The sequence below is a fragment of the Pangasianodon hypophthalmus genome, chromosome 7 (assembly GCF_027358585.1).
Source record: "Pangasianodon hypophthalmus isolate fPanHyp1 chromosome 7, fPanHyp1.pri, whole genome shotgun sequence".
Taxonomy (NCBI): Eukaryota; Metazoa; Chordata; class Actinopteri; order Siluriformes; family Pangasiidae; genus Pangasianodon; species Pangasianodon hypophthalmus.
In genome coordinates, this window is record NC_069716.1 from 6,355,978 (window position 1) to 6,380,861 (window position 24,884).

The 24,884-nt window shown below is 37.2% G+C and overlaps 1 protein-coding gene across 2 annotated transcripts in view; it reads right to left on the minus strand.

Annotated features, from left to right (window-relative positions):
• aff2 (AF4/FMR2 family, member 2) overlaps positions 1–24,884 on the minus strand; it is a 225,643-nt gene that overhangs the window by 92,333 nt on the left and 108,426 nt on the right. For both annotated transcript variants that reach the window (XM_034305966.2, XM_034305965.2), the window contains exon 4: positions 5,537–5,581. In XM_034305966.2, coding sequence (XP_034161857.2) covers positions 5,537–5,581 — 45 coding nt within the window. The remainder of the gene's footprint in view (positions 1–5,536; positions 5,582–24,884) is intronic.

Below are 24,884 nucleotides of genomic sequence, written 5' to 3' on the forward strand. Positions count from 1 at the left end.
AACACCGAGATCTTTTCAAGCCATACCTAGAACCTAAAGGTCTAACATATCGAATGACATCTAATAAATTATTGTTATTGCAAATTTAGGTTATTCCATGCTCCATAATTTCTACAACAATTGTTTATTGCACATGATCACTAATACTAATAGCACTAATAATGCAATTATTGCTCGTTTTTATATAACAGTTCTCCAGTTAAGAAGAAGTATACAGTAGGTCTTTATAAATGGAGAAATGGCTTTACTAAACAAATAACAAGACCTTAATTAACCCTTTATATTATATTTCTTCCTTAAAAAATGTTACTATAAACATACAGTATACTATAATGATAAAAAGATGAGTGGTCCATAGTAGAACAAAGAGGTATGATATATCCTTTTAGAGAGTGTGTGAAGTGTTAAATTTTAGTGCGTGTGCTGTGTGTATGTGCTGTTTCCCAAATGCCCTGAAGATGCATGTATCATCTGCTGCTCCTGTGTACATCAGCAACACACACACACACACACACACACACATTTGTGATGCACTGTTTAACTATCAGCATGCATGAAGTGAGTCAGACTGCATTAATCCATGAGCAGCTTACATCTGGACCAACCCCCTACTTCACCCATTTACACAAAAACCTACAAGTCTACACTATATTTCAAAGAAAAATACTTGTAGTTGCCTCCAGTAGTTTATCAATGCAAGGTAGAAATATGATTTTCCTTTTTTTTTGCCTGGTATGCTTGGTCTTTGAACAACTGCAGCTGTCATGGTTTAAAAACCCTATTTTTAAACAGACTAGGAATTCCATGGATGTTATAGGAAAGTAAGCAATAACAGAAAAAGTTTCCTAAAACAGCACATCCTGAAGCGTTTTATTCTGCTTATACCACAGCAATTTGCCAATTGTTCGATTTTTATTAATTAAACAATATCATGTACTTTTTATTTGTTTATAGATAAATTTCTTTGTGGAATGTCTACAAGACATACAAGACAAGTTCCTGTTATCACTTACGTTATAGCAGCTACGTATAAACAGTCGTTCCCTCACCAGTCTCTCTTTTGTCTTTCTCTTGAAGTTAATAAAAAACCAAAAATGTAGCTTGAAATCACAAAGCGCAAAGACTCCTGTCCTGATAAACTGTGCCAGAAAACCTACAGTTACAAAGCACTGACACTGGAGACTCCTTCCATGAACACTAAATAGGCATCTCCTAACTAAAACCTATAAATCAACAATTATATTTTTCTTTGTTAAATTACGACGCATTTTTAATCTGTCTATTAGGCTGAACTTATTTGATTAGCTGATAATATATATATGTATATATAGATATATAGATATAGATATACACACAATGGCGTTTAATGTAGGCTTTTTGTTTCTCTAGCAAACACCCAAACTTTAACCTAATTTCCATCTAATTCTCTCTGATGCTCCGAATCCTTTCAATCCTTTCCTAATATTTTTCACAAGAGCCAATTCGAGAGCCCAGTTATTGCTGCGTGTTTATAATACAGTGGCTTCACGCACTCGGATTCTTCCTAAACGTTATTTTGTCCTCTTCCCCTCTGGCCTGATCAGTCTGAGTCACGGAGACAGGCTGAGATAAATGAGGTGCCGGGTCTTTCATACTGCCACCTCGGCGTTAATGCAAGCGATGAAGCATTACCTTTCATAAAAGCCACGGATAATGCTACCGGCGCTGGAACCTTACTGCCCGATATGATGAATCTGCAGCTATTCTGTTGGTCAGCACAGGAGCAAGCTTACGCACACACACACACACACTCAGAAATCAACATAAATACGCATGTGTGCTTTCTTCTCAGCAATCTATACCAGACACCTAAATTATTTATACAGTAGAATAGAGTATCCTTGAGGTCGTGTCCCTTTGCCCCATCTCACACACATGGAAGTACATAGTCAGAATTTAGGGTCAGACTCTTGGACATTGCTGGAACATCGGAAGGATAAGGGTTTAGCTCGAAAACCAAAGCAAGTGAAGACAACAGTGGTATCCCTCAGTGCTGCATGCTCAGTCCAAGTCCAGCCTGGGGAATTTAACTCACAATCCTCTGGTCAATGGTGCGAGTCCTTAAACACTCAGCTTCCCAGGACACAGAAAACTGAAAGTACCTGACACACACTGGTTGTCCCTTCAGAATTAAGTACAGTAAATAACCAATTTGCACCTCTACACTTGAAAAGTTTAAATGTCTCGAGTAAGCAGTGTTAGCACTGCGCTGTAATTGCTTAACGGATTACCAGCATTATTTACAGACTACAATTAGAACCATGATTATAAACCATGATTGTCACAATAATTTAGCTCACACAGGGACAAAATCAATTCACACTTTATAATTTTGAATAAACAGAGAAAAACATTTCATTTCTACTTCACATTGTACACTCTAATTTCTGCAAACGGATAAAGCTGCGAATAATAATACTGCAACAAAGTCATACTCACTGTATGATTGATCTTTTAAATGTAAAACAGACACACAGTTACTATTACTACTACTACTACTACTACTGCTACTAATACTACTATTGCTACTATTACTGCTACTTCTACTACTACTGTTATGTTACTTCTACTATTACTACTACTATTACTGCTACTAATACTACTACTACTTCTACTACTACTATTATTATTGTTACTACTACTATTACTGCTACTTATACTACTACTATTACTATTGCTACTATTACTGCTACTTCTACTACTACTACTATTTATTGTTACTACTACTATTACTGCTAATTATACTACTGCCACGATTGCTACTTTTATTACTGATACTACTGCTACTGCTACTACCACCAGTACTACTACTGCTGCTACTCCTGCTACCTCTACTACTACTAGTGCTTCTTCCACTCCTCCCACTACTACTTCCAACTCTATTCCTCCTCCTGCTCCTCCTCCTCCTCCTACTACTGTTACTTCTATTGCATTCATCTGCCCTAATGAACACACCTGAGTCAAGACAAAAACAATTCCACTGCAATTAATGGCAGTCTAGGGAGAGACCACCCGGGGTGTGTGTGTGTGTGTGTGTGTAAGACAGAAAGACAACGTGCATCATGCTTTCATGTTGTCCATTATGAGGATTCACAAAAGGCTGCTCTTAGTTAAATTTTTCCTGTGCAACTACACATTGCAATCAATATATTAAATATTTCACATTAACAATGCAAAACAACCAAATTATGAGACCGTCTCAATTTGTTTTATCTAAATCCTCGGTTAGTATGGAATAATCTCTGTGCCTTTGTTTTCCTTCTGTTTACTCATGTTTCTCTGGGTAAGATACAATCTTGTTCCTTTCTCTGTGTAGAGGTGATATCAATCTATAAACATTTCTAGCTGTGATAAACTAGGCCCTGAGGGCTGGAGCGCTACCGAACAGAAGAGTGAAAGAAAATGTCAGATAGGGGTGAAGAAAGCAGGTCAAGCCTCTTTCATCTGCTCCATTTTTAAAGCTAATGGTAACCAGTGCAAAGCAGAGCCTTTAGATATGTTTTTGAGTCTAGTGCGTTAAAGAGGTGATGCTTTTACACTTCAAAACTCAGTCCAGCTACAGTTTGGTCTGCTAATGTTACATGCAGATTTGGAAAATTGTTATCTATATCATAAGCTTTAATTCAGACTGTTTGTTAGAGAAGGATCATGTGATCCTCAAAGTCCTTAGAAGTACCGAATGATTTTTGTCTTTTTCCTTGTTTAACACCTAAAAACAGACTTTGTAATATATTTTATAGCACAAAATCAGCTGTAATTCTAACTATTTGTTAGTTGAATAACCACCAGCAGCCAAAAACCAAAGAAAGTTACATATATTTACTGAAGAACATTAAAAACAATGGGCCTCATTTATCAAGCTGTTTATGAAGGGAATTATTTGTAAATTGTTCGCAGGAGCTTATATACAAAAAATGCGGTATTCGTGATAATCCAGCTAGCTCGCAAAAATGTTCACACCCTACAAGAGCTCCTATGTTTGTGTTTGGGTTCGGCTTCAAATCATATAACTGATGCGAGTTACTGCAATTTTATAAACAGATTACGCCGTCAAGTTTAAATCGCTTATTTATTTTAATCACACTCAAAATTTAATGGAAATTTTGAGAAACTTCGTCGTTTCACCTAGAAAGAAAGCAAAATGACAAAATGACAAAACTACTCCATGCAAGAGAAATAAGACTCCAATAATAACTCAACAATAAGATTCAATTAGGACAAAAGTAATGGCATGCTGTAAAAAGGTGGAAGAGTTAATGTATGTCGTGCTGCAATGGCTGAGCTGCATTACTGGAATATCATGACATTAATGGAGTAATTTTTTTGCCATTTAGTTGTCATTTTGTCATTTTCAGCTCTCTGTGAGCTTTGCCTTTTAAGCAGTTTTGTGGGCGTGGTCAAATGTAAATCAACATTGCCATGAACGTACATGGTAATTAACAGGTGACTGGCATTTATCAACATACACACGTATGTATGAAGAAATAATAAAAGCAGTGCTGGAATGTTTCTAAATTTCGTGGGAATTTTTAGTTCTGTTTAGCCTATGAAAACAGCTTTCTGGACAGATTGATAAATGCGGTTCATTGCTATTAACATTATAAAGACATTAAAGTAAAATCTCTAAAACTTGACTTTTTACAAGCAACAAGCAAGAAATAATTAATATAAATTTCTAGCACTGATCATGGCTGGTTACTGACAAGAGGATTTGCAACGTCAGAGCATTAAGGATCTGTGCTAGTGACCAGAAGGTTGTGGGTTCAAATCCCAGGACTGACTTACATTCTGGTTCATTTTAAAGTCACTTTGGATAAAAGCACCTGCCAAACGAATAAATGTAAACAAATGAGCCTTGCTTGTGCTCCTTATCTCTAATAATTAATACTGACGTTCATTTTCCCAGGCTTAACAGCTTCTTAGCCATGATTACATGAGATTAGCACGTTCTCAAATCAAGGACTAAATCTGAAATCATTCAGAGACTTTTCATCTAAAGAAAGCTGCTTTACTGTTTGACATCACAAGTGTCCGAAGCTTGTGGCTTTGTTCGCATCACTGACGCAGTGCAATATGATCGTGAGTCATATCTGAGTCACGGCAAGCTCTGCGTGCACTCTGACTGACAGACACACTCCAGGTTGCCTGGGAAACACCGCTTAACCGAACAGGGCATAAACTAAGATGTAGCAAACACAGTAACTCAATACCTATTCAGAGGATGAGATAAACTGATCTACGAACGTAATAGAAGACTGCGAGCAGCTGCACATTCTGATCAACAACATCACTAATGAGGAAACTAAATTAGCATCTAATTTTTCATTTAATAACCAACAAGCAGAAGGGAAGAAGATTTGTGCTGCAAATCCATGAAATGTAATAACTTTCCTTTGTGTGTTCCTTCTTAATACGGCTTACATGCTAAGACCCCATGCTTAAGTGTCACTGTGGCTAACGGTGAGAAGTGTGGGACCAGACGCAATTATTCACTTACCCGCAAAATCTCCTCCACACAGCTGGAGTCATTGGGCAGACTGACCTACAAGGGAAAAAAGAGAAATCTCATTAAAATGGTAAAAATGGTCAAGAAAAGGAAAGTAGTGGGCAACTACAAGAATATTAGGTGCACCTAACATGTGTCAAAACGTACTGGCTATTTATCAGGTAACCTTATAATATTTTTATTTTTTAAATTTATTATAATTTTTATATTTAATATTATACATTTTTTATTTGTAATGTAATATAATTTCTTAAATTTTATATATTTTTATTTTTTATTTTTAATTTATTACTTATTTGTACTTTTTAAATTAAATTGTATTAATATTTTTAAAGAGAAAAAAACTTACAAAATAAAAAATATAAATAAATTACAAACATGAAAAAAATGAAAAAAAAAGCAAAAAATATTTAGGTTTGTTTAATCTTTCTTTCTTTCTTTCTTTCTTTCTTTCTTTTGTTTAGTGCTAATTATAGTATAATTACATATACCTGTACATTGATAAAAAAAAAGATAACCTTAGCGCCATGAGTACTTTTAGATAACTTAGCCATCTCATGACTGCAAACTTGTAAAAAGTTGAAAGAATAGGCACAAGCCGACTCGTAAGAAAAGTTACAAACACTGAAACTTTTGACAAGGCTGGAATTTTCAGTCATGTCTTTTCTTATGAATTTACTCTTGTAAAATTGAGGGAAATCACTTTTTATATTGAGACAGATCAGGCTTAAATTAGGCCACCATATATATATATATATATATATATATATATATATATATATATATTTATTTATTATATTTTTTTTTACTGTTATGGCTTGTACATTGCACACAGGCATGCAGGGAGCTAGATAATCACCAGCTTGCATCAGCCCATCATAAGGGAGAGAAATGTCAGTGAGTATACATGTTGCAATAACTCACCAACACTTTTAAGCAAGCTGAGGAAAACAGTAATTAAATGCTAAGACGTGTCCGGTTGAGTCATGGTGCATAGTTGGTTGTGCATCAGGGACCTGAGAGCTGCTTAATAACGGTCAATTCAGTATGCTCGGAGTATTTTTTTCAGCTACTCACTGCACTACTTTGTGTGCATTTTAGCCATATCACTGCACTGGTAAATAATTATTTCGAACGTCCCTCCTCTTGGCTACTGCTGCCTCCTTTCTTGGTGCACACTTAGTGCAATCGAGGACACTTGAGCTGAGCAAAGCTGCTTGAGAGAGACACTCTTCTCTAGTGTGTGGCTGGATGATGACATCAGTCCACTCCTGGCATGGAGGGAAGCCAGCATTTGCGCTAAAAGTCAAATGGCCTGAGGGGAAACTGTCCACTCTGTCCAGCTGCCATGACACAATGTGCTAGATCTGGCTGCTGCTAAGAAAAACTCATTCTACCCTCAGAGCAGGAGCTCCTCAGTTCCTCAGTCAAAGATTTGCTGTGTCAAAGCAATGCTGTGTAGGATGACGTGTGGCGGTCTGGGAAAACCCGTCAGACGTCTCTGGTCCTGTTCACACCTGGCATTAACATGCGTCCTGGGTGATCTGATCACAATCAGACACCTCTAATTGCATGTGTGAATGCGTCCCGAAGACGCATTGTGATCTGATCACTCAAACCTCGATAACAGAGGTGGTCTGGGATCCATATAGCCACATGACATTTGTACTGTGAACGCGAATGCGTCTTGATGCGTTCCGTACAGCAACAAAGGACCAACTAATCGACTGCGCCGTTGCCCTAGCCGGAAAATATGCAATACTGCTTAGAAATCCCTAACCCCTGGGTAGTAGAGCTCTCTGCCACTAGGCTAATGGATAAAGACAATGTTTAAACAGCAGAGACAAAAGCAGTTGCTCATTGTTCATTGTCTCATCTCTCATTCATTTATAAGTTTCGTTAGCAGACCCCCTGATTAAAATGTTTGAAACATTCTGTACGGGGTACGCAAGATATGATTCTCAGGACATTTCTAGCTGAAAACAAATGGAAAACCATGCAATTAAAACTTTTGAAACAGCCCATAAAGGTGCATGAAATATAATTCATGGGACATTGAAAATAAATGGAGTGGAAGACTGACATCATAACTGTGCATGACAGTCTTCCTCCAGTGGAAACGATGTATGAAATCTGATCACAAGTCGTCACTGGAGAGACACATTCATAATGCCAGGTGTGAACGGCTACGCGTCTCAGCTGTCCACTTGTGATCCGATCACCCAGGACGCATGTTAATGCCAGCTGTGAATTGGGCCACTGTGGTTGGACTCTGGCCAAAAGAACCCAAAATGGAGTTTTTCTGCCTATAACATTCTAGGGCACCTTGACTTTCAGTAAGTGTATTTATTTACTTTGCTTTCCCTCCTTGGCTATTTTCCTGCAAAGATCGGAGCCACTTTAAGAAACACAGTGATAAACTCAGTCAGTCTGCCTAAAAATGTCTAAAATCTTGCTACCTAAATGTGATGTATGAAAGGTTTTCCCAAGTAGCCACACATTTCAAAATTATAGCTAGGCTAGCTAGCATATTATGTAGCATAGTAGTATATTGTTTACTGATATTAGCAGATATTAGCAGTTACAAATTATAGCCAGTTAGAATAGTATGAAACATGGTAGTATGTATTTTTCTACTGATATTAGCAAATAACAACAACAACAACAATAACAAAAATAACTGTCAGAAAAGGAGCAAAAAGTAGCTTAGCTACAAATAACAGGGCAATCCACCATGATGGGTAGCTAGCTAACAACCTAGTGATAAGCTAACTAGTTGATCTTAGCATTAGCTCATTTTTAGCATCATATATTCAAGCTGCACTACATATGTAACCTAAATTATGTGTGGTAAATCAATTCATGTGGAAAGTAGACACAGTTTAATTTCAATTATAAGACTAAGCTAGCTAGCTAAGCTAGTAGTCAGGGACATGTTAAGAAATGTATGTGTCTTTGTGACATGGTTAGCGAAAACATATTTCAGTCAAGAAGGTAATCTCTTAACAACCTTTTTCTTTGGGGTGGTTAAAGTCATAATTAAAGGGGGTCAGACAGTCAGTGGTGTCTGAACAAAAATAAAAAAAAGGATTTTACACAGTACAAATTTAGTACCTTGTCTTTCTTTCTAGGAGGAAACAAAGACATGTGTTTTTAATATACAAATGTAGCTGCTGGATTTTATTAAATATATCCTGATGACTTCGATTAATAAACCTTCTGCAATTAAAATGAGATAAATACACTTTTCAAAGTGGATCTACAGTAATATCTTTCAATTCCAACAATCAACCCAATTTAAAAGAAAAAATCATTCCCACAGCTAGCAAGGCCAGGGGACGCATCGCAAACACAGCAAGCCGGCAGACATAAACTTCCTGTTTTGTCAGGGCCGGCACATAATATCCTGTTCCCATAGAAACGTAATGTTCAGGCTGAGCCACTCTAATCAGATGTTGCTCCGGCATTGTCCTTCTTTGCTCCGATATTAGGAGTGTGCTGGAGCGAGCCTATTGCTCTGACACTCGAGTTCATTTCTGAGTTACCTGTGGTGAACCCCATTTCGATTCCAGCCGAGACGCTAAAAGGCGCTTTTTTTGACGGCGTGTGCCGAATGCAAAGCCTGCTTTATATTGCCTGTGGGCTGACAGAAATGTCAGAGATATAAAGAGGGGATTCGTGCATGCTGCTAAATTGTTTATGCCAGCAAAGTTTTTTTTTTTTGGAGGTGGGGGGACGGCGTGGTTCTGCCGTTATGCTTTGCTCTTATCCAAGTTCAAACAAAATAACCGAATATCATGCAAATGCTACTGCGACATTTCACAAATAGGGAACATTTTGCTGGTGAAATAGACATTGGACTAGCGGTCATCTTTCTTTCTCATATTCCTCAGTGTTGTTGTGTAAAAATGCCAGTTGTCCAGCTGCGATCTTATTTCTGCTGTATGGCAGGAATCCTCTACTTTCCTGCAGCTAGAGACTGATTGAATGGCTTTACAAATGATTTCTCTCTGATAGTCAATGTCTCATGAGAATGAAAAAGCACTGCAGGTTGAAATATTGTCAAGGAAGAATATGTGAGTAAAAAGAAAAAAAAAAACCCGCAGACTGTTTGGAAACCAGGAAAAAACTGGAGTAATTTAAAAAAAAAATTTTCTTCTTCCAAACAGTGCATACAATATATATGTATTATTGACAAGAACATAAAAATAAAGATATTGCGTTTGTACTGCTATTGCTATTGTGTTAATACATTTTTTTATAAAAATGCCACATAAATCAAAGCAAGCGGTGATTTGTGATTCAGCAGCCAGTTTTAATCACGGCAAGCCAGATTGCTGTGTCTTTTCTCAGAGATCAATTTAGCACCATGTCTCTTTCCAGGCAATGAGAAAAAAAAACAAGCCTTTTAATTGGCAGATATAGATATAGAGATCACTCTGTCAGTCTCTCAGGTTTTTTTGTGGCATGGCTGCAGAAATGCATGGAAACCTGTGGAAAAAAGTGTCCATCACTTCACTGCAGCAACCTTTCAAAGACATATAGAAGGCGTATTGCTGTGAATTATGGGAAGATACGGCTTAATATTTTGGTGGCAATTACTGGGGCAGGAATGCATTTTTCTCTAAAAGAGCAGTCTGTGCAACAGCAGATAAGATGCATTCGCTTTTTTTGTTATAAGTAAGAGAAAGAAAAAAACATCAAAATGAGGAGCCGCACTCAGCACTTAGCTCGGTGTAAATTGTGCTTAAAAAGTGGAAGAGTGGCTCAACGAGCAAACACGCCCATCTGAGAAGGAAAGGAAGATGGAGATGGAGGGAGGATGGATGAGTCTACCTGTCTCTCCGTCTGACAATAGACGGAGGATTGGTGTGGAAATGGGAGGGTTGGGATGATGGATGGCAGAAAAAAAGGACGTGGCACAGTCGACAGTGACAGCTGGTGCAGCCCTATGAAGGGACTCGTGTCCTGATATAGATGAGTAGGCAGATGAGTTGAGAGGAGAAAAGGAAGTTCTTCGGCTTTGCAGTGTGTGTATGTGTGCGTGTGTGTGGGGAGGGAGTAACGAGTCAATCTAAAAATGTGAAAAAGATATGACAAGAAAATGGAGATGGACTCAGAAAGAGGGAATATCTACAGTACGAAGTTCTGACCAAAAACAAAAAGAATTATAGAAATGAAATCTCTCTCTCTCAAAAAAAGAGGGTGCTGACATCTGTGTTCTTCTGAAGCTGTTCTCAATTTGAACCGTCACGCATAATGTTGTCTTTGAGCTATTGACAAAGAGAAGGGGACAAAGAGAATAAGAGAGAGAGAGAGAGGCGCTCAGGTCCATGCACTTTGCCCTTCTTCTACACGTACCGTCATGCATGATTTAGACTGACTCGACCAAGTCATGCATTAAAAAAAAAAAACAAAAACAAACAAACAAAAAAGTCTCAGTGAGTGAAGGTGCAGAAAATCCCAACTCTCCTCCTGAGTAATATATATATATATATATATATATATATATATGTCTGACAATGAATCCCAATTGTGGATGTGATTGTAGATTTCTGTGATTCAGCATAACGTTCACGTAACCAGTGCAGCACAAAAAAGCACAAGGCAGCAAATGAAATGTAACATTTATCTGCGGTTTCTTCAGACAGAAACGTCCCGCAGACTCACATATCAGCAGTTGTGACAGATATAAGCATTACCATTTGCAATAATTAAATTACAACCACTCCTGTGGTCAGGACACAGAAATAAAAAAAATAAAAAGATAAAATTTCTAGAGACAACCCAAGAGGTCTGTTCTAACTGCAAACTGGCCCTGTTGTGTTTTCCGAAGAAATAGGTAAACAACACGTTTCTGGAGCACATCTACATCTGTGAAACACAATCCTCAGGGAAGCGAGTAAATGAATAAACAGCCAATAACATAAGGCTTCACGTAAACTCAAGTCAATGCGACAAACGGCAGGCTCGCACTTCCTGCTGCACTCTGTATTGACGACTCCAGTTTGTTTTTTCTCCCTTCAAATAATCATTCAGCTGCTGCCAGATGTACTGTAGCTCAATTAAATCAGAGAAATCGAGATTGTTGTGTTGATGAGTTACTCGCTAACATGCTTGTTCCAGTGATTCTTCAGCTTTTACTGAGATTTCCAAGGCCTGCGGAGAGATTGTCTATCACATCATTGTGGTAATCAGCTACATAACTGATTTTTCTATAGCTGCTACGATGTAAGAACATTTTTCGTGGACATTCCACAACATCAAATGTAAATATAAATTACAAAAAAACGTTGGCACATTTGCTGTGGTGTAAGAGGAATAAAGCACTTCTGGATGTGTTGTTACTGTATGGTGTGGTAAAAAGTAACTCCACTTCACGTTAGGCCACATCACACCACACCATCGTTGATTATTTTCCTATAACAGAGCATCCCAAAGTGTTTTATTCCATATTTAAATTAGTACTGAATCTTACTGTTTGTTAATAAAACACAATTAATAGAATTTCTTGGTTATTAGCTAGTTATTAATACAGAACAGAAGCACCACCATATTTGTGTGTGTATGTGAGTGTTTGTGTGTGTGTGAACCTGGTAACATCAGTGGTCTGTAAATAAACGTGGGTGGATGGGATTAGCAAATGACCAAATTGTGAGAAAATTTAGGGGAAAAAATATAAAAGTAAGAAGACAAACGTTTGAGTAAAAAAAAATTAGCAAATGTTCAGGCAGAATATTACTAAACAAAAATTTACGGAATGACAAATGACAAATTTTTTGTTCTAGTCTACTATTTAACTTTTAAAATGTTCTTGTAAAACTATGAGATTTGACAACACTGACTCATCCTTAGTTCAAAGGTTTTCTCTGAAATCAGCAACCAAAACACAATGGCAAAAGAATTTAATTATATTGAAGAACTTTTAAAGAATTTTTAAGGAAACACATGATTGTAGAAAATTGACATCGACTATTGAATTTCTGTCATCACAATGGTGCGGTCCTCACATCCCAACAGTGCACTAAATATCTCCCTCCTATAATTACGCCAAATAATATTGTTCTACAGCAGTAGTTCTCAAAGTGGGGTCGGTGATTTTTTAAAAAAAATACTCGTTTGTTAGAGAGGTGGAAATCACAATCAACCAAAAATACTGGTTTGTTAAATTTGTTAGAGAGGTGGAAATCACAACCATCCATTATCAAAGTTATTATATTTATTATTTTTCTTATAGTTATTATTGTCTGATTGATCATTTGAATGGATTTCATCCAAACCTCAGAAACTCAAAATCAAATCAGCTTTTACACTAAAAAAAGAGAGAAAATATATTTCAATTAGGAGCAGAATTTCCACTTAAGTAAAATAGCTTTTACATTTTGATATAATGTCCATGTTAGTACAATAAATTAAGTTAGTAAATGTACATATTTCTATTTAATGAGTTTAACCTTCAAATGCCATTATTTACCTACTGTTTTTTGTTAAACTTACATATTTTTATCAAGTGGAAATTCTGCCCTTAATTTCCTTTAATTATTTTGAGTGTAAATAACGTAAACTGAGTGGGTGGAAAGTTCAGAAATAGAATGCTCTATGGCTCTAATAAATACACAAAATATTATCGTACATATTTATCTAATGTGATTCATGAAATATTTCTGTACTTAAGTAGTCCATGGAATTTATTTTAAAGGGTTCTCTGACTGCTCTCTATAGTAATATAGCGACTTCTGCAGCAGACTTGAATGGTGTCATATCATTTCATTCATTGGTACCTCAGTGGCTTTTCAGTACCTGTATCTGATGAAAACCTAGTTTTCAATAATGCACAATTAGAGCTGGACAAATACACAGACTTGTGGTCAAGGTTTGCACTCGGTTTTGGGAAGAAAAAAAATCAGATATTATGATGAGATATTTCCACCATGCTCAGTCATTAAATTCATAAGGTTGCCCAAGTAGACAAAAACCAAGGAATAAAACACTCGGATGTGCTGTTATAGAAAAATTATCAACGACAAACCGGAGTTACTGTTAACCGCAAAGTCAATTTTTCCAATAGCAGCATGCCCAAAGTGTTTTATTCCTCTTATACAACAGCAATTTATGTTCCAAATTTTTATTGAGAAAGATGGAGTAAGATAATAAACCCAGACAAACAGAAGTATAAGAGTATAAGACAAGCAATACCCTATTATTCCCCACAGTTTCCCTACTGAAACACTAAATCCCACCCATGTCCCAAAGAAAGAAAGAAAGAAAGAAAGAAACAAACAAACAAACAAAGAGGTGAGATAAAATGTTGACAAGTTATTCAGGGGGAAAAGTTTGAAGATAATTGAAGTTAGCTATTAAAGATTGCCCATCAAATCTATCTCATTTTTTTCCAGTTTAAGGCAAAACGTTGTATCTTTGAGCCACTGAGTGATAGCTGGGGGTTTGTTCGATTTCCAATGAAATAAAAGACAATGTCTAGCCAATAAAGATGTAAATGCTAACATGTCTAACTGTCTATGGGAACACCAAACACTGCTATAGCAGGTCAGACCTCAACTTTAATTTTTTTAGAACATCAGATATGATGGTAACGTAACTAAGCCAGTACTAGTGCAATGCTGGACATAAGAAGAACATATGGCTCAAATTGCATGGAAAAGCCTGACATTTGTCACATCTGTCTTCTATAATCGGACACATTTCAGACAACCCAGCTTTGGAATAGTGAACTCTATGTAGTACTTTAAACTGGTGGAGCCCAAACAGGGCACACACTGTGCTTGTATGAATCCTATCAACAGCACAAACCTACCATTGCTCTGTGAAGCCACCACACAACTCACATTCCCAGGCATCATAATCTTAGGAAGAGTATAATTATCTAAAGACAAAAGCTGATTGTATACCATAGAGATTAGTTCTTACTTCTGATGAGAGTTAAGAAGAAGAAGATCTTCCCATGGTGCCTTGGGAAGTAGAGAAGGGTAATTTGGGAAAATAGACAGAATGCAATTCCTGACCTGACGGTAACGAAACAGATGGGATGCTGGCAGTCCAAATTCAGTAGACAGCTCTGAATAAGTATGGAATATGTTGTCCTTGTATCTCAAACATCTTGAAAACATTTATACCTTTATCATACCACTGCAAAAAAATGAATATGAACGATTGAATTTACATCTTTGAAGCTGTGGCTTGCGGACCCGAGACACCTTCCCATTCCATAAATAAAGGGGTAATAATTTGGTCAACAGATTTAAACAGATTTAGGCAGGAACAGGTGGAGGCATAAAAAATACCACAGCAATTTGCCAACATTTATCATTTTTAATTAATGAATGAATGATATGTTGTGATTTTTCTTAACTGTTTACATGTATTGTTATGGAATATCTGAAAAAGAAGTTAGTTTTTGAATACAATATTAGTTATTTAGTTACAGCTGGAACTGCTGTCAGAGCTGTGTTCGAGAATTCAACACTGCTGTAGTATAAGGGCATGATGAAAATGAATTGAATGAAAGTTATGTATCCCCAAAGTGGCAAATAATATATTGTTCATTTTGATTGCATTGATTATTATGTACATAGTGATGAAGTCGTATATAATTGTGCATGTGACAAATAAAATCTTGAATCTAAAGACGGACGTGCTGTATATAAAATAATCTTATGCACACTACTTCTACACGGAGTCATTATTCAAGGCTTGGAAATGGTTTTCCTACTATTTCACATTATTCCTGTAAAAAAAAATGCATTTCTGCATCGAAAAAGCCAAAAGTGACAGAAAGAGAGCAAAATAAATGACCTTATAAGTCTGTAGCTAAAGGCAATTCTCCAGTCTTGAGATGACCCAAGTGCTGGATGTTTGAGTGATTGTGCAGTGTGTGTGTGTGTGTGTGTGTGTGTGTGTGTGTGTGTGTGTGACCTGTGTATCAGGGCATCTCCTTCTCTCCTACTCATAGTACAACGTTCTGCAGGCTGGTGTGTGGATGTGGAGTGTGTGGATGTGCAATGTGTGGATGTGGAGTGTGTGTGTGTATGTGTGTGTGTGGATGTGTGTGGATGCGAGCTAATGTGTGCTGACGGCTTGGCATCTCCTCACAGAGAGCCACGCTGCCCCTCTGCCACCTCTGCTTACCCTGACACTAGCCATGAGGCTAAACACGAGCTCACTGTGCAGAGCATGGAGCGATTACCCAGCAGCCCCAGTGACGCCCGCTCTCGCATGTCACTGTACAGTAACGCAAGCAAGACTGGCTGATTAGGCAGAGGGAGTAGCCTAACACGTATTAGTGGGGCATTACACGTGCTGAGATGATGACTTAACATAACATGCGCTTTTATGAGTCATTTCATAATGACTGACAAACATGGCAATACGCCGCTTATGATTTCACTGTCGGATTATGAAGGATGACTCCACAGTTTTTGTTAATCATCGGGCTCTAAAAATGTCAGCGCTTTGACAGCAATGCTAACGGATGATAATACGGCTGGTGCGGAATATGCTAATCACAATTCCATTTGTGCTATTACGCAAAACAATGCTTGGCAAATTACAATGAAACAGTAATTCATCTCTCCAGTCAGAACAGTCAACAAATACAGAAACATTGAAAAAAAGGATCAGGGCTGAAGTCTTCAGTTTTCTACCAAACACACACACACACACACACACACACACTGCTTTTACGTCACCACTGCTGCTCAGACGAACAAAGGAACCTAATTACCATGCAGAGCACGACATTGCTCAGATGCTAGCAGAAGCGTGACTGCAAAAGAGAGAGAGAAAAAAGATGGTTCCTGAAGACATTTTTCAAATATGACCACACGAGAGGTCCACACTGCCACACTACCAAGCAATGAGACACTAAATCCCCATATAGCAGCCTTTGGGATAATAATCTGTACTCGCTAATCGCTAAGCATGATCAGCAAATGTGGCCAAAAGGCCAGGCTATGCCAGAAGCCCAAAATTAATCAGCATGAGATAGAGCAAGAGAAAGTAAATGAGAGGAATTACATCCCATCTCCACTAAATCTACCTTTGTGTGTGGATAAAGTGGACAAAATGAATTGGCGGGCAAAGTAATAGTTTGAATGAACCAGCAGGATTGGCACATTTTAGCTAATTTCAAGCCCAACTGCAGCTCAAACACACAAAAGGATGTGAAACTAGGCCGTATTTTTCTTCTTTTCTTCTTTCTCAGTGAGAAACATGTTCACTGTGGTGCGCACGCATGTCTGGTTAACAGTATCTGCAATATGCCTTTTTATTTTATCACCTGGTATGGCCTTTATCTGCTCCGTAACCCTTAAAGAAAGTACACTTTTTTTTGCCATAGTCTATATTTGCAGAAATTGATCTAATTCTAGTTATTTCCTTTAAAACAAGATCTTGGTGACCATGGATTATTTTTAAACTAGCACCCACAGACTTGCTGTTTCCTCCCGCAACCTTGTTCCAAAATTAGTCCGATTTGCTGTAAAACTCACAACCCTGGCAACCCTGTAAACCAAAAGCTCTACTGCACTGCCTTTTTAATACGAGCATGTCTGAACAAGTGTCATTTAGGGGCAACAGTAAGAATTATTTATTATTATATTATTATAATAGAATAAATTACTTCGAGTGGATTTAATTGAACTTAACTGAGGTGGATAGGATAAAGAAACACATTTAGAACATGAGCTCTTTACACTCAGGTTAATACTTTGGATTAGGCTAAAGTGAGACTCAAAGGCATTACATGTGTATCTGCGAGTTATTTGGAAAACGTCCAATGTCTTAAATGTTCTGAAGTACCCTCATTGAGAGAGGTTATGAGGAAGGTTAATGATGTCTTAACACTTTTATTACAAAAGATTACTTCTCTGTAATGACTTGCTTAGCGGTTGAAGGTGTCTCTGTGTGTGTGTGTGTGTGTTTTGAATTGATTTCACTTATGTAGCAGTCACTTTAACATAGCCATAAAGTTACACCCAGTGATTTGATTTAAAAGGCTTAAATAAAGGCCAGAACATGTTACAGTAGATCCAGTAAAATGTTTGTATTATTAAAGCAGCATTACTGTAAACAAGCAGACACAATTTGCCAATCAAATTATTAAGAAATTTTACTTCGAATAAAATCTATGTGAGGATAATACAGTGACTCATAGTTCTACCATCCCTGGATCGATCCTGATCTCTGGTTACTGCCTGTGTGGAGTTTATTTTCCTGTTCTAATAATGTCCACATGTGTTTCTTCTGGGTTCTCTAGTTTTCCTCACACATCCCAAAAATGCTACATTGGTCCTAGTGTATGAAAGTGTGTGTCCAAGGTTGCCCTATTCCTTCCAGGGTGTATTCCAATCTTACGCCCAGTGCTCCTGGAATATGCTCTATGGGTAAAGGTATACTTATATACTTACATAAGTATTAGTATATAAGTACACTTATATACTTAATATCTATCCACCACTAGATCTGTATGTATGATGTATCAGACAAAATACTGAACATGTTTTCCTATACTGAGGAGAAAAATTGCAAATGGAAGCGTAAGAGCAGTTGTTGAAGCACAAGTTCAAGCTCTAATGCTGGGTTCAACTTAACTGGGAAGTTAGAAGTCAGGACTGGGAAATTCGACCTCTATGCATTCGAGCTACAAAGTCAGAAAGAACATGGAACACCAGAGGTCCCAATCTGTACAACCCATACAGTTAAAATATACAGACAGCATTCCTGGAAAGCCTGCGCCATTAGCTCTGGATAGCCTGATAACTCCGGATCACAACAATTGACACACGTTATAGGTTATATAGTTACACAGACATATTATAACCATTATGAGATCTTCAGTAGCTTTCAAATGATACCAGCCACGTGCCTATGCAATAAACAGTGCCTGAAAAAGACGCTGTGGAAGCTGGGCATTTTAGCCGACTTTGGAGCTTTATTCCCTCAGGTGCTGCTGAAGAAAATGTTTTGAGTTCATGAATGTGAAATAAAATCTATTAGTGCATGTTTGACTTAGCTAACATTAGACAAGTATATCATTAATATTTGTTAACTATATTTAGTAGGGATGGCACCGGACATTTTTGGGCCAAAAATAGTCAGAAAAGTGTGTAGAATCAAAAGAAAGATAGTAAGCTTTTCTATTCTCTTGCTAGTTTCTACACCTTAAATAAAACAGACAAGTTTTTTTTTCCTTCTAAGCACTTGGTGGTTACCGTAAAACCCTGTACATATGCACACTTCAGTTTCTACCTTAGACAAGTGATTTGTGAATGGACTATACTTAGAAAATGTACTACATAACAAATGTACTATATAACTAATTATTCCATTATGGATGGTACACAAGGTCCTGAGGTTTGACCTGCTAACCTCTATGCTAATGCTGCTTGCAAGTTGATGCCTGTTAAACACAAATCTGGTTTTACTGCAGTAACACAACTTTGGAACTTTAATAATTACAGTTTTGGTTCTCTTGAGTGCTTCCCTTTCCTCTGGTCAAATTCCCATCTGCTTGCTAATTAAAAGTTGAACCTGTAAGTTTGGACTCCTGTGTTTCAGGCTGCCACTCATCCTCTCTAACTTTCCTGCATTTCCACAGCTGCTGCCATGGCGAGGTGCGTTAGAGGACAGAGAGGTCATTTACGCTTTACTCCTTCAAACTTTTCTGTTCTCAGCAGCACAATGCCGTTCCCTCTCCTATTTCATCAGAGGATCCTCTCCCTGGCCTGACCTCGTCCCCATCCGCGCTACGTCTAATTAGCTAAAGCAGTATGTTTCGCGTGCGCTGCAATTACGCGCCGGAAAACGTCGGCCTAAGTTCTCGCTCTTATCCTAATTATCTGTTACTAATTTAAATTTTGGCTGCGTTGCGGCTCGGGAACACTGTTAATGTAAGTGTTCCTGTCTTTCTGAGGGTAATTTGATTTAGAGCGCGTCCACAGTCTAATTAAATATGCTATTTATGCACAGTATGCAAGTTCTAGGCCGAGGCCCATCTGTGTTTCATCACTGCGAGAGCTTTAGGGAGCAACGGAGGGAGGGGGAAGAGATAGGACGGGATTTCGAGTGCAGGAGAAGAGCTGTGTAACCTTTATCTTCTCGGAGAAGTCAACATATGCTGAAGCTGCTTATGCTGTGACCATTCTTTAAAGGAGATTTCATTTCACCCAAATGCCTTTATTCATTTCACACAAGTGTTTTTTTTTTTGCACACATAGCGCATATCATATACACTTCAACATTACGCAAACATTATATTATCGATGCTATCGGTGTTTGTTGAGGCTTGTGCCAATATTGTTTTAGATCACAAGAATTGCTTAGCATATTCTCCCATTTTACCATATTACAGTATTATTTTTTAAAAATGACATGTTTACTTGTACCCATCCTCACTGTGCAGTATTTTTAGTGTAAATAAACCTTGGCAGGATCTCATTTAGCTGAATAACACACCCTCAGCTCTATAGCACTGTTTAATTTAAATAATTGCTTGCTAACTTTTCAGCAGAGATAAATGATCAGATGAATGATAGTGATGTTAATTTTTAGTGCCTGGACTATTAGCACTGTACATAATAAATACTGCAGTTTAGACCACAGCGCTGGCGAATTCTCAAAACGGGGTATTGATTAATTTTTTATAACAACACAGTTCTGACCATAGTTCCATCAGTTACATAAACGAAAGTTACATAAACAGTTGTAAGAAAAATTATAATGAGGTGTTATCATAAATAAATGATATACTTAAATATTCTTATTGTTTTTATTTATATAGCCACACTGATATTTCTTATCACTGATAATTAAATAGATTTTATATTTTGTACAAGAAAATCCACGCATCTTCTTTTTAATTTCATTCATTCATTCATTCATTCATTCATTCACTCTTAAAGGCGTTCAACACACCGACTGAATCCAAAATGGTTTATTTTTTACTATATGTGCTCACTTCATAGGGTATGACATAATGACTTTGCACTATCTGCCCAATAAAATACCATGTGAGATTCAGTCAGAGAGAATACACTTACGTTACCTACTGTACTTACACATAATACCACTTTTATCACGTGTTGCTTTTACAGACCTGCAAACCTTCATGCACTGTTTGTAAAAACAATGCATTTTAATATTAGCGTATGCTCCTACGAGTTACCACTTAAAATATGCAAAAAAGCAGCCTGACCCCCTCCCCCTTGCCCAAAATAAATGGCAGTAAAGCCAATAGACATATTACACTTGGATGATTTACGCAGGTGTTGAACTCTCCGATATTAACTGATTTCTCTCAGTTTTTGTCTCAGTTTTCTCATTTGAAAGATGTAACAATCTCACTTTCTGTCAAGGTAAAGGACAAATGTTATGAGCTCATTAATGTGAAATAAAATCTATTAGTGCATGTTTGACTTAGCTAACATTAGACAAGTGTATCCTTAATATTTGTTAACTAAATTTACTAGGTTTGGCACTGAACATTTTCAGATGAAAAATAGTCAGAATTGTGCATAGCATCAAAAGAAAGATAGTAAGCTTTTCTATTTTCTTGCTAGTTTCTATATCTTAAATAACACAGACAAGCTTTTTTCCTTCTAAGCACCTGGTGTTTACCGTAAAACCCTGTGTATACAGTATGCACACTCCAGTTTCTACCTTAGACGGGAATAGACTATATTTAGAAAATGTTCCACATAATACTTTGCATTGTATTGCACGGTGGATGCAGACTATTTTTAAACTTGCACACTCTGGCAACCCCGCTAACTGTCCTGTCTTCTGCACCAACATCTAGCTTGGGACAGCGTGATTCCTTCCTCAATGGGGCTTCTACTAGTGATTGGTGTACTTGAGCAGTTTAGATAATATATTCTGGATAGACTTATGTGAGATGACAAAAAGTAGCCTACAATATTATAAAAAATATTATTCAAATAGAAAAATTTGTCTTGACTAGCTTAAAGCAAATAATATATTCTGCTTATTTATTCAGAATGAAAATGAAGCAAGGGCTTGTGTGATAGTACAAAAAAAAAAAAAAACGTTTTCATGTTGTCCCCTTTGCATGCAAGGTTAAATATAATACAATGTTCCTCCCCAAATGGCTTTATGCAAGAGATATAATTAGAAAGTGTACTTTTTTCCTGTTAGACTCACCAGTTGTTATTTTTGAGGAAAATCAAATTGAGCACTGAGATGTATTCAGCTGTTGAAGACTGCTGAAAAAAAAAAAACGGATGCCTGCAACAATCTTCCCCTCTGGATATATTTTCAGCCAAGCAAATTGAAAAGATAATTTGCTTTTAGTTGAGCATGTTCTATCCAGTTGTGATTTATTCTCTTATAGGATGATGTAGTATAAAATGATGTGATAAATAATAGGGCATATGTGAAGGAAAAAAACCTTTTTAATCCATATATCAAAAACAAGACTATAAACAGACCTTTCCTGAGGTTTGGTGATGGGAGAGAGTGTGTGAGCTTTATGGCCAAACCAAGACCAAGACCAAGTTTCCATGTGGTGAAAACAATGAGAACAATGAGAACCACACACCCACAAACACACACAAAATAAGAACCAACCATACCGCATACAATAGAAATATCCACTGTGTGTGTATGTGTGTGTGTGTGTGTGTGTGTGTATATATATGTCTTCCAACCAATCCCTCCACCCCTATTATCATCGGGCACTAAACATTTAACGCAAAATCACACAATTCAAACATTCTAACGTCATTAACACAGGAGTAACAATACATTATATATATAAGAGATACAATTAGCCTTAAATCTGTAAACTTAATGGAAATATGTACAAAACTGGAAATTTGATGTAATCCATATATATATATATAAGAACCTAGATACTAACTTCAGTACACTTTAGTAATAAGGTAGGTGTAGTTTAAATAAATAAATAAATAAATAAATAAATAAATAAGCTTAGTACACCAAGTTTCAGAGAATCAAGACATTTTTGGACAAATGTAATTTATCATCTGTGCAAGCAAACTGCTTCTGAGGCTGAAGAAGGTGAAACCAGATGCTATTTGAAATGTTTCATGATGTTCCAGTTGTCAAAACATAACATGTCTTCAGTATCATGGTGGCTGTGTTATAAGTCCTGCTCACAAGAGCCAATCATCAAGATGATACCCAAAAATGACTTCCTGATGCATGAGGAGATATGAGACACTCTGCTCCATCAGTTATGGAGAAAAATGCATTCTAAAAAACATAGCACAACAAAAACGCTATCGTTTGGAGCTCGCGAATTTGAATCAAACTGCTTCTATGACCAGGAGTCCAAGACAGCAAAATTATCCATGCTCTCTGAAAGGGAGGGATAGCATACTCTCTCTCCCTGTCAATCACAGCAACACTAGCCAATCGTGGGGGTCTTTGATGGGGGTCTTTTGAGGTCATGTATGTGGAAGAGGGCAGATTGCGCGTTCCTCTGAGTGCATTACGATGCCATGTGACGCAGCATGAGCAGTCCAAAAAAAGATGCTTGTGTTAGCCTTCACATGGTTACTAGCTATTATATGATTGGGGAGCGCTAGCTTGGTGGATGGGAATTGGTTAAGAGCAAATTAATGAGAAAATAGGGGCTATGTCAGGCCATTTTGTGAGATTTTAACAGCTATTTCAAATCCATGTTTGAAATGTCATCTTGTCAATCCATTCTAGTATACAGGTCTCTCTCCATTGAGCTGCCCGGGAGTGTTGCCAAGATGGCCGCCAAGTGGACAGAATTTAATAAAAGGACTTTAATATTCCTGTGACCCTTAATGTAATCTATTACTGTGTTACAGCGTAACACCAGTGTAAACTTTAAAGCTCCAGTGAGTTGTAGAAGAAAAGGCACCGAGATTAATCTGTTTTATTTGGCTCACAAGTGCTTATCTGAATTTCAGTCAGTCTTCATTTGATGACCTTTGCATGTAGTGTAATTTAACATTTTTCTACAGTTTCTTAGCTCAGCGGTGAACGAGCTGTATTATTGACCATAAGCTTGTGAGTTTAAATGCCACAGTTGGGCCCTGGAGCTGTAGGTTGGATTGCATTCTGCCTCACTTTGTATAAAAGCATCTGCTATAGAAATAAATGTCTCTGTATTCTCAGTGTTTACATCAGAAACTCTTTTGCTAAGAATATCTACAGTTATTTATCCACAACCTTGGAAACTTAGTAAATGTAAATGTGCTCAATGGGTGAGTACAGATTTCTTTAATCATATCGGTCGAGTTCATAATGCATGAATATGTCAAGGTTTCCTTTTACAGACTTCCAATTGCTAAATCTATACACATCACTGCTACACTAACTTATTTGCTCTGTGTAATTCATTTCTGTATGAAATTCCAAAGCCAGAGAAAAAAGATTCATATTGAAGAATTTTGATTGATACCTGAGAATTTCTAGAGAAGATCAGAAGAGACAGCATAAACTCCACCAGAGGAAGCGGCAATTCAGATTTGGTTTTAAGTAGGAACGCTGTAATGTTGTATAAGTAATTGATGTTCAATGAAAAACCATGTGATTTAATCAGGAACAACATACAAATTATATGAATTAATTTATTCATGCATCTTCAGGAAGAGCTTTATCATGATCAGGGTCATGGTGGATCTAGAACCCTGGATTGCAGGGCACATAACTTTAATATCAATTACATAATAAATAAGAAGTAATCTTCTTCGCTAGTACATTATTAGCTTCACGCTGTAAAACAGTACATTATCACTATCAACAATGCATGTTGCGCTGGCTTTATATTACGCAGACTCAGGCCAAAAAAAACAAAAGAACAAGCTTTTAGTCAGACAGGAAACAGGCAGAGAGTCATATAATCTACAAATGGGCTAAACTAAGCAGAGACAATAACATTAGCTAAGCAAATCTGAAGTCAAAATCAGGATCTCATTAAGAATGCTTAGTAAGGAACCATTCACACTGTGCATGTTGCATCGCTTGTAGCATCATGTCTTGACCTCTTTCAGCTCCATTTTAAAAATCTTTTCATGTTAGTCTTGTGCTTTTCACTTGTGTGCATGAGTGAAGTGTAAAGCCTAATAGAAACCCAATGAAATCACAAAACCACACCTTTTATACACTGAGCACTTTAACGTAAATTGACTTACTCATAACTGATAATCGAATATTGGAGTTGCTTAAAACAGTCACGGCCCGGTTGGAATGAAGCGAGAGCTTGATGTAACACTTGACGTAATCCGTGATGTGACGCATGACGTAACACGTGGCGTAACGTTCGGCACAATATTTGACGTGACACGGATTTTATGCATCCGGGGTG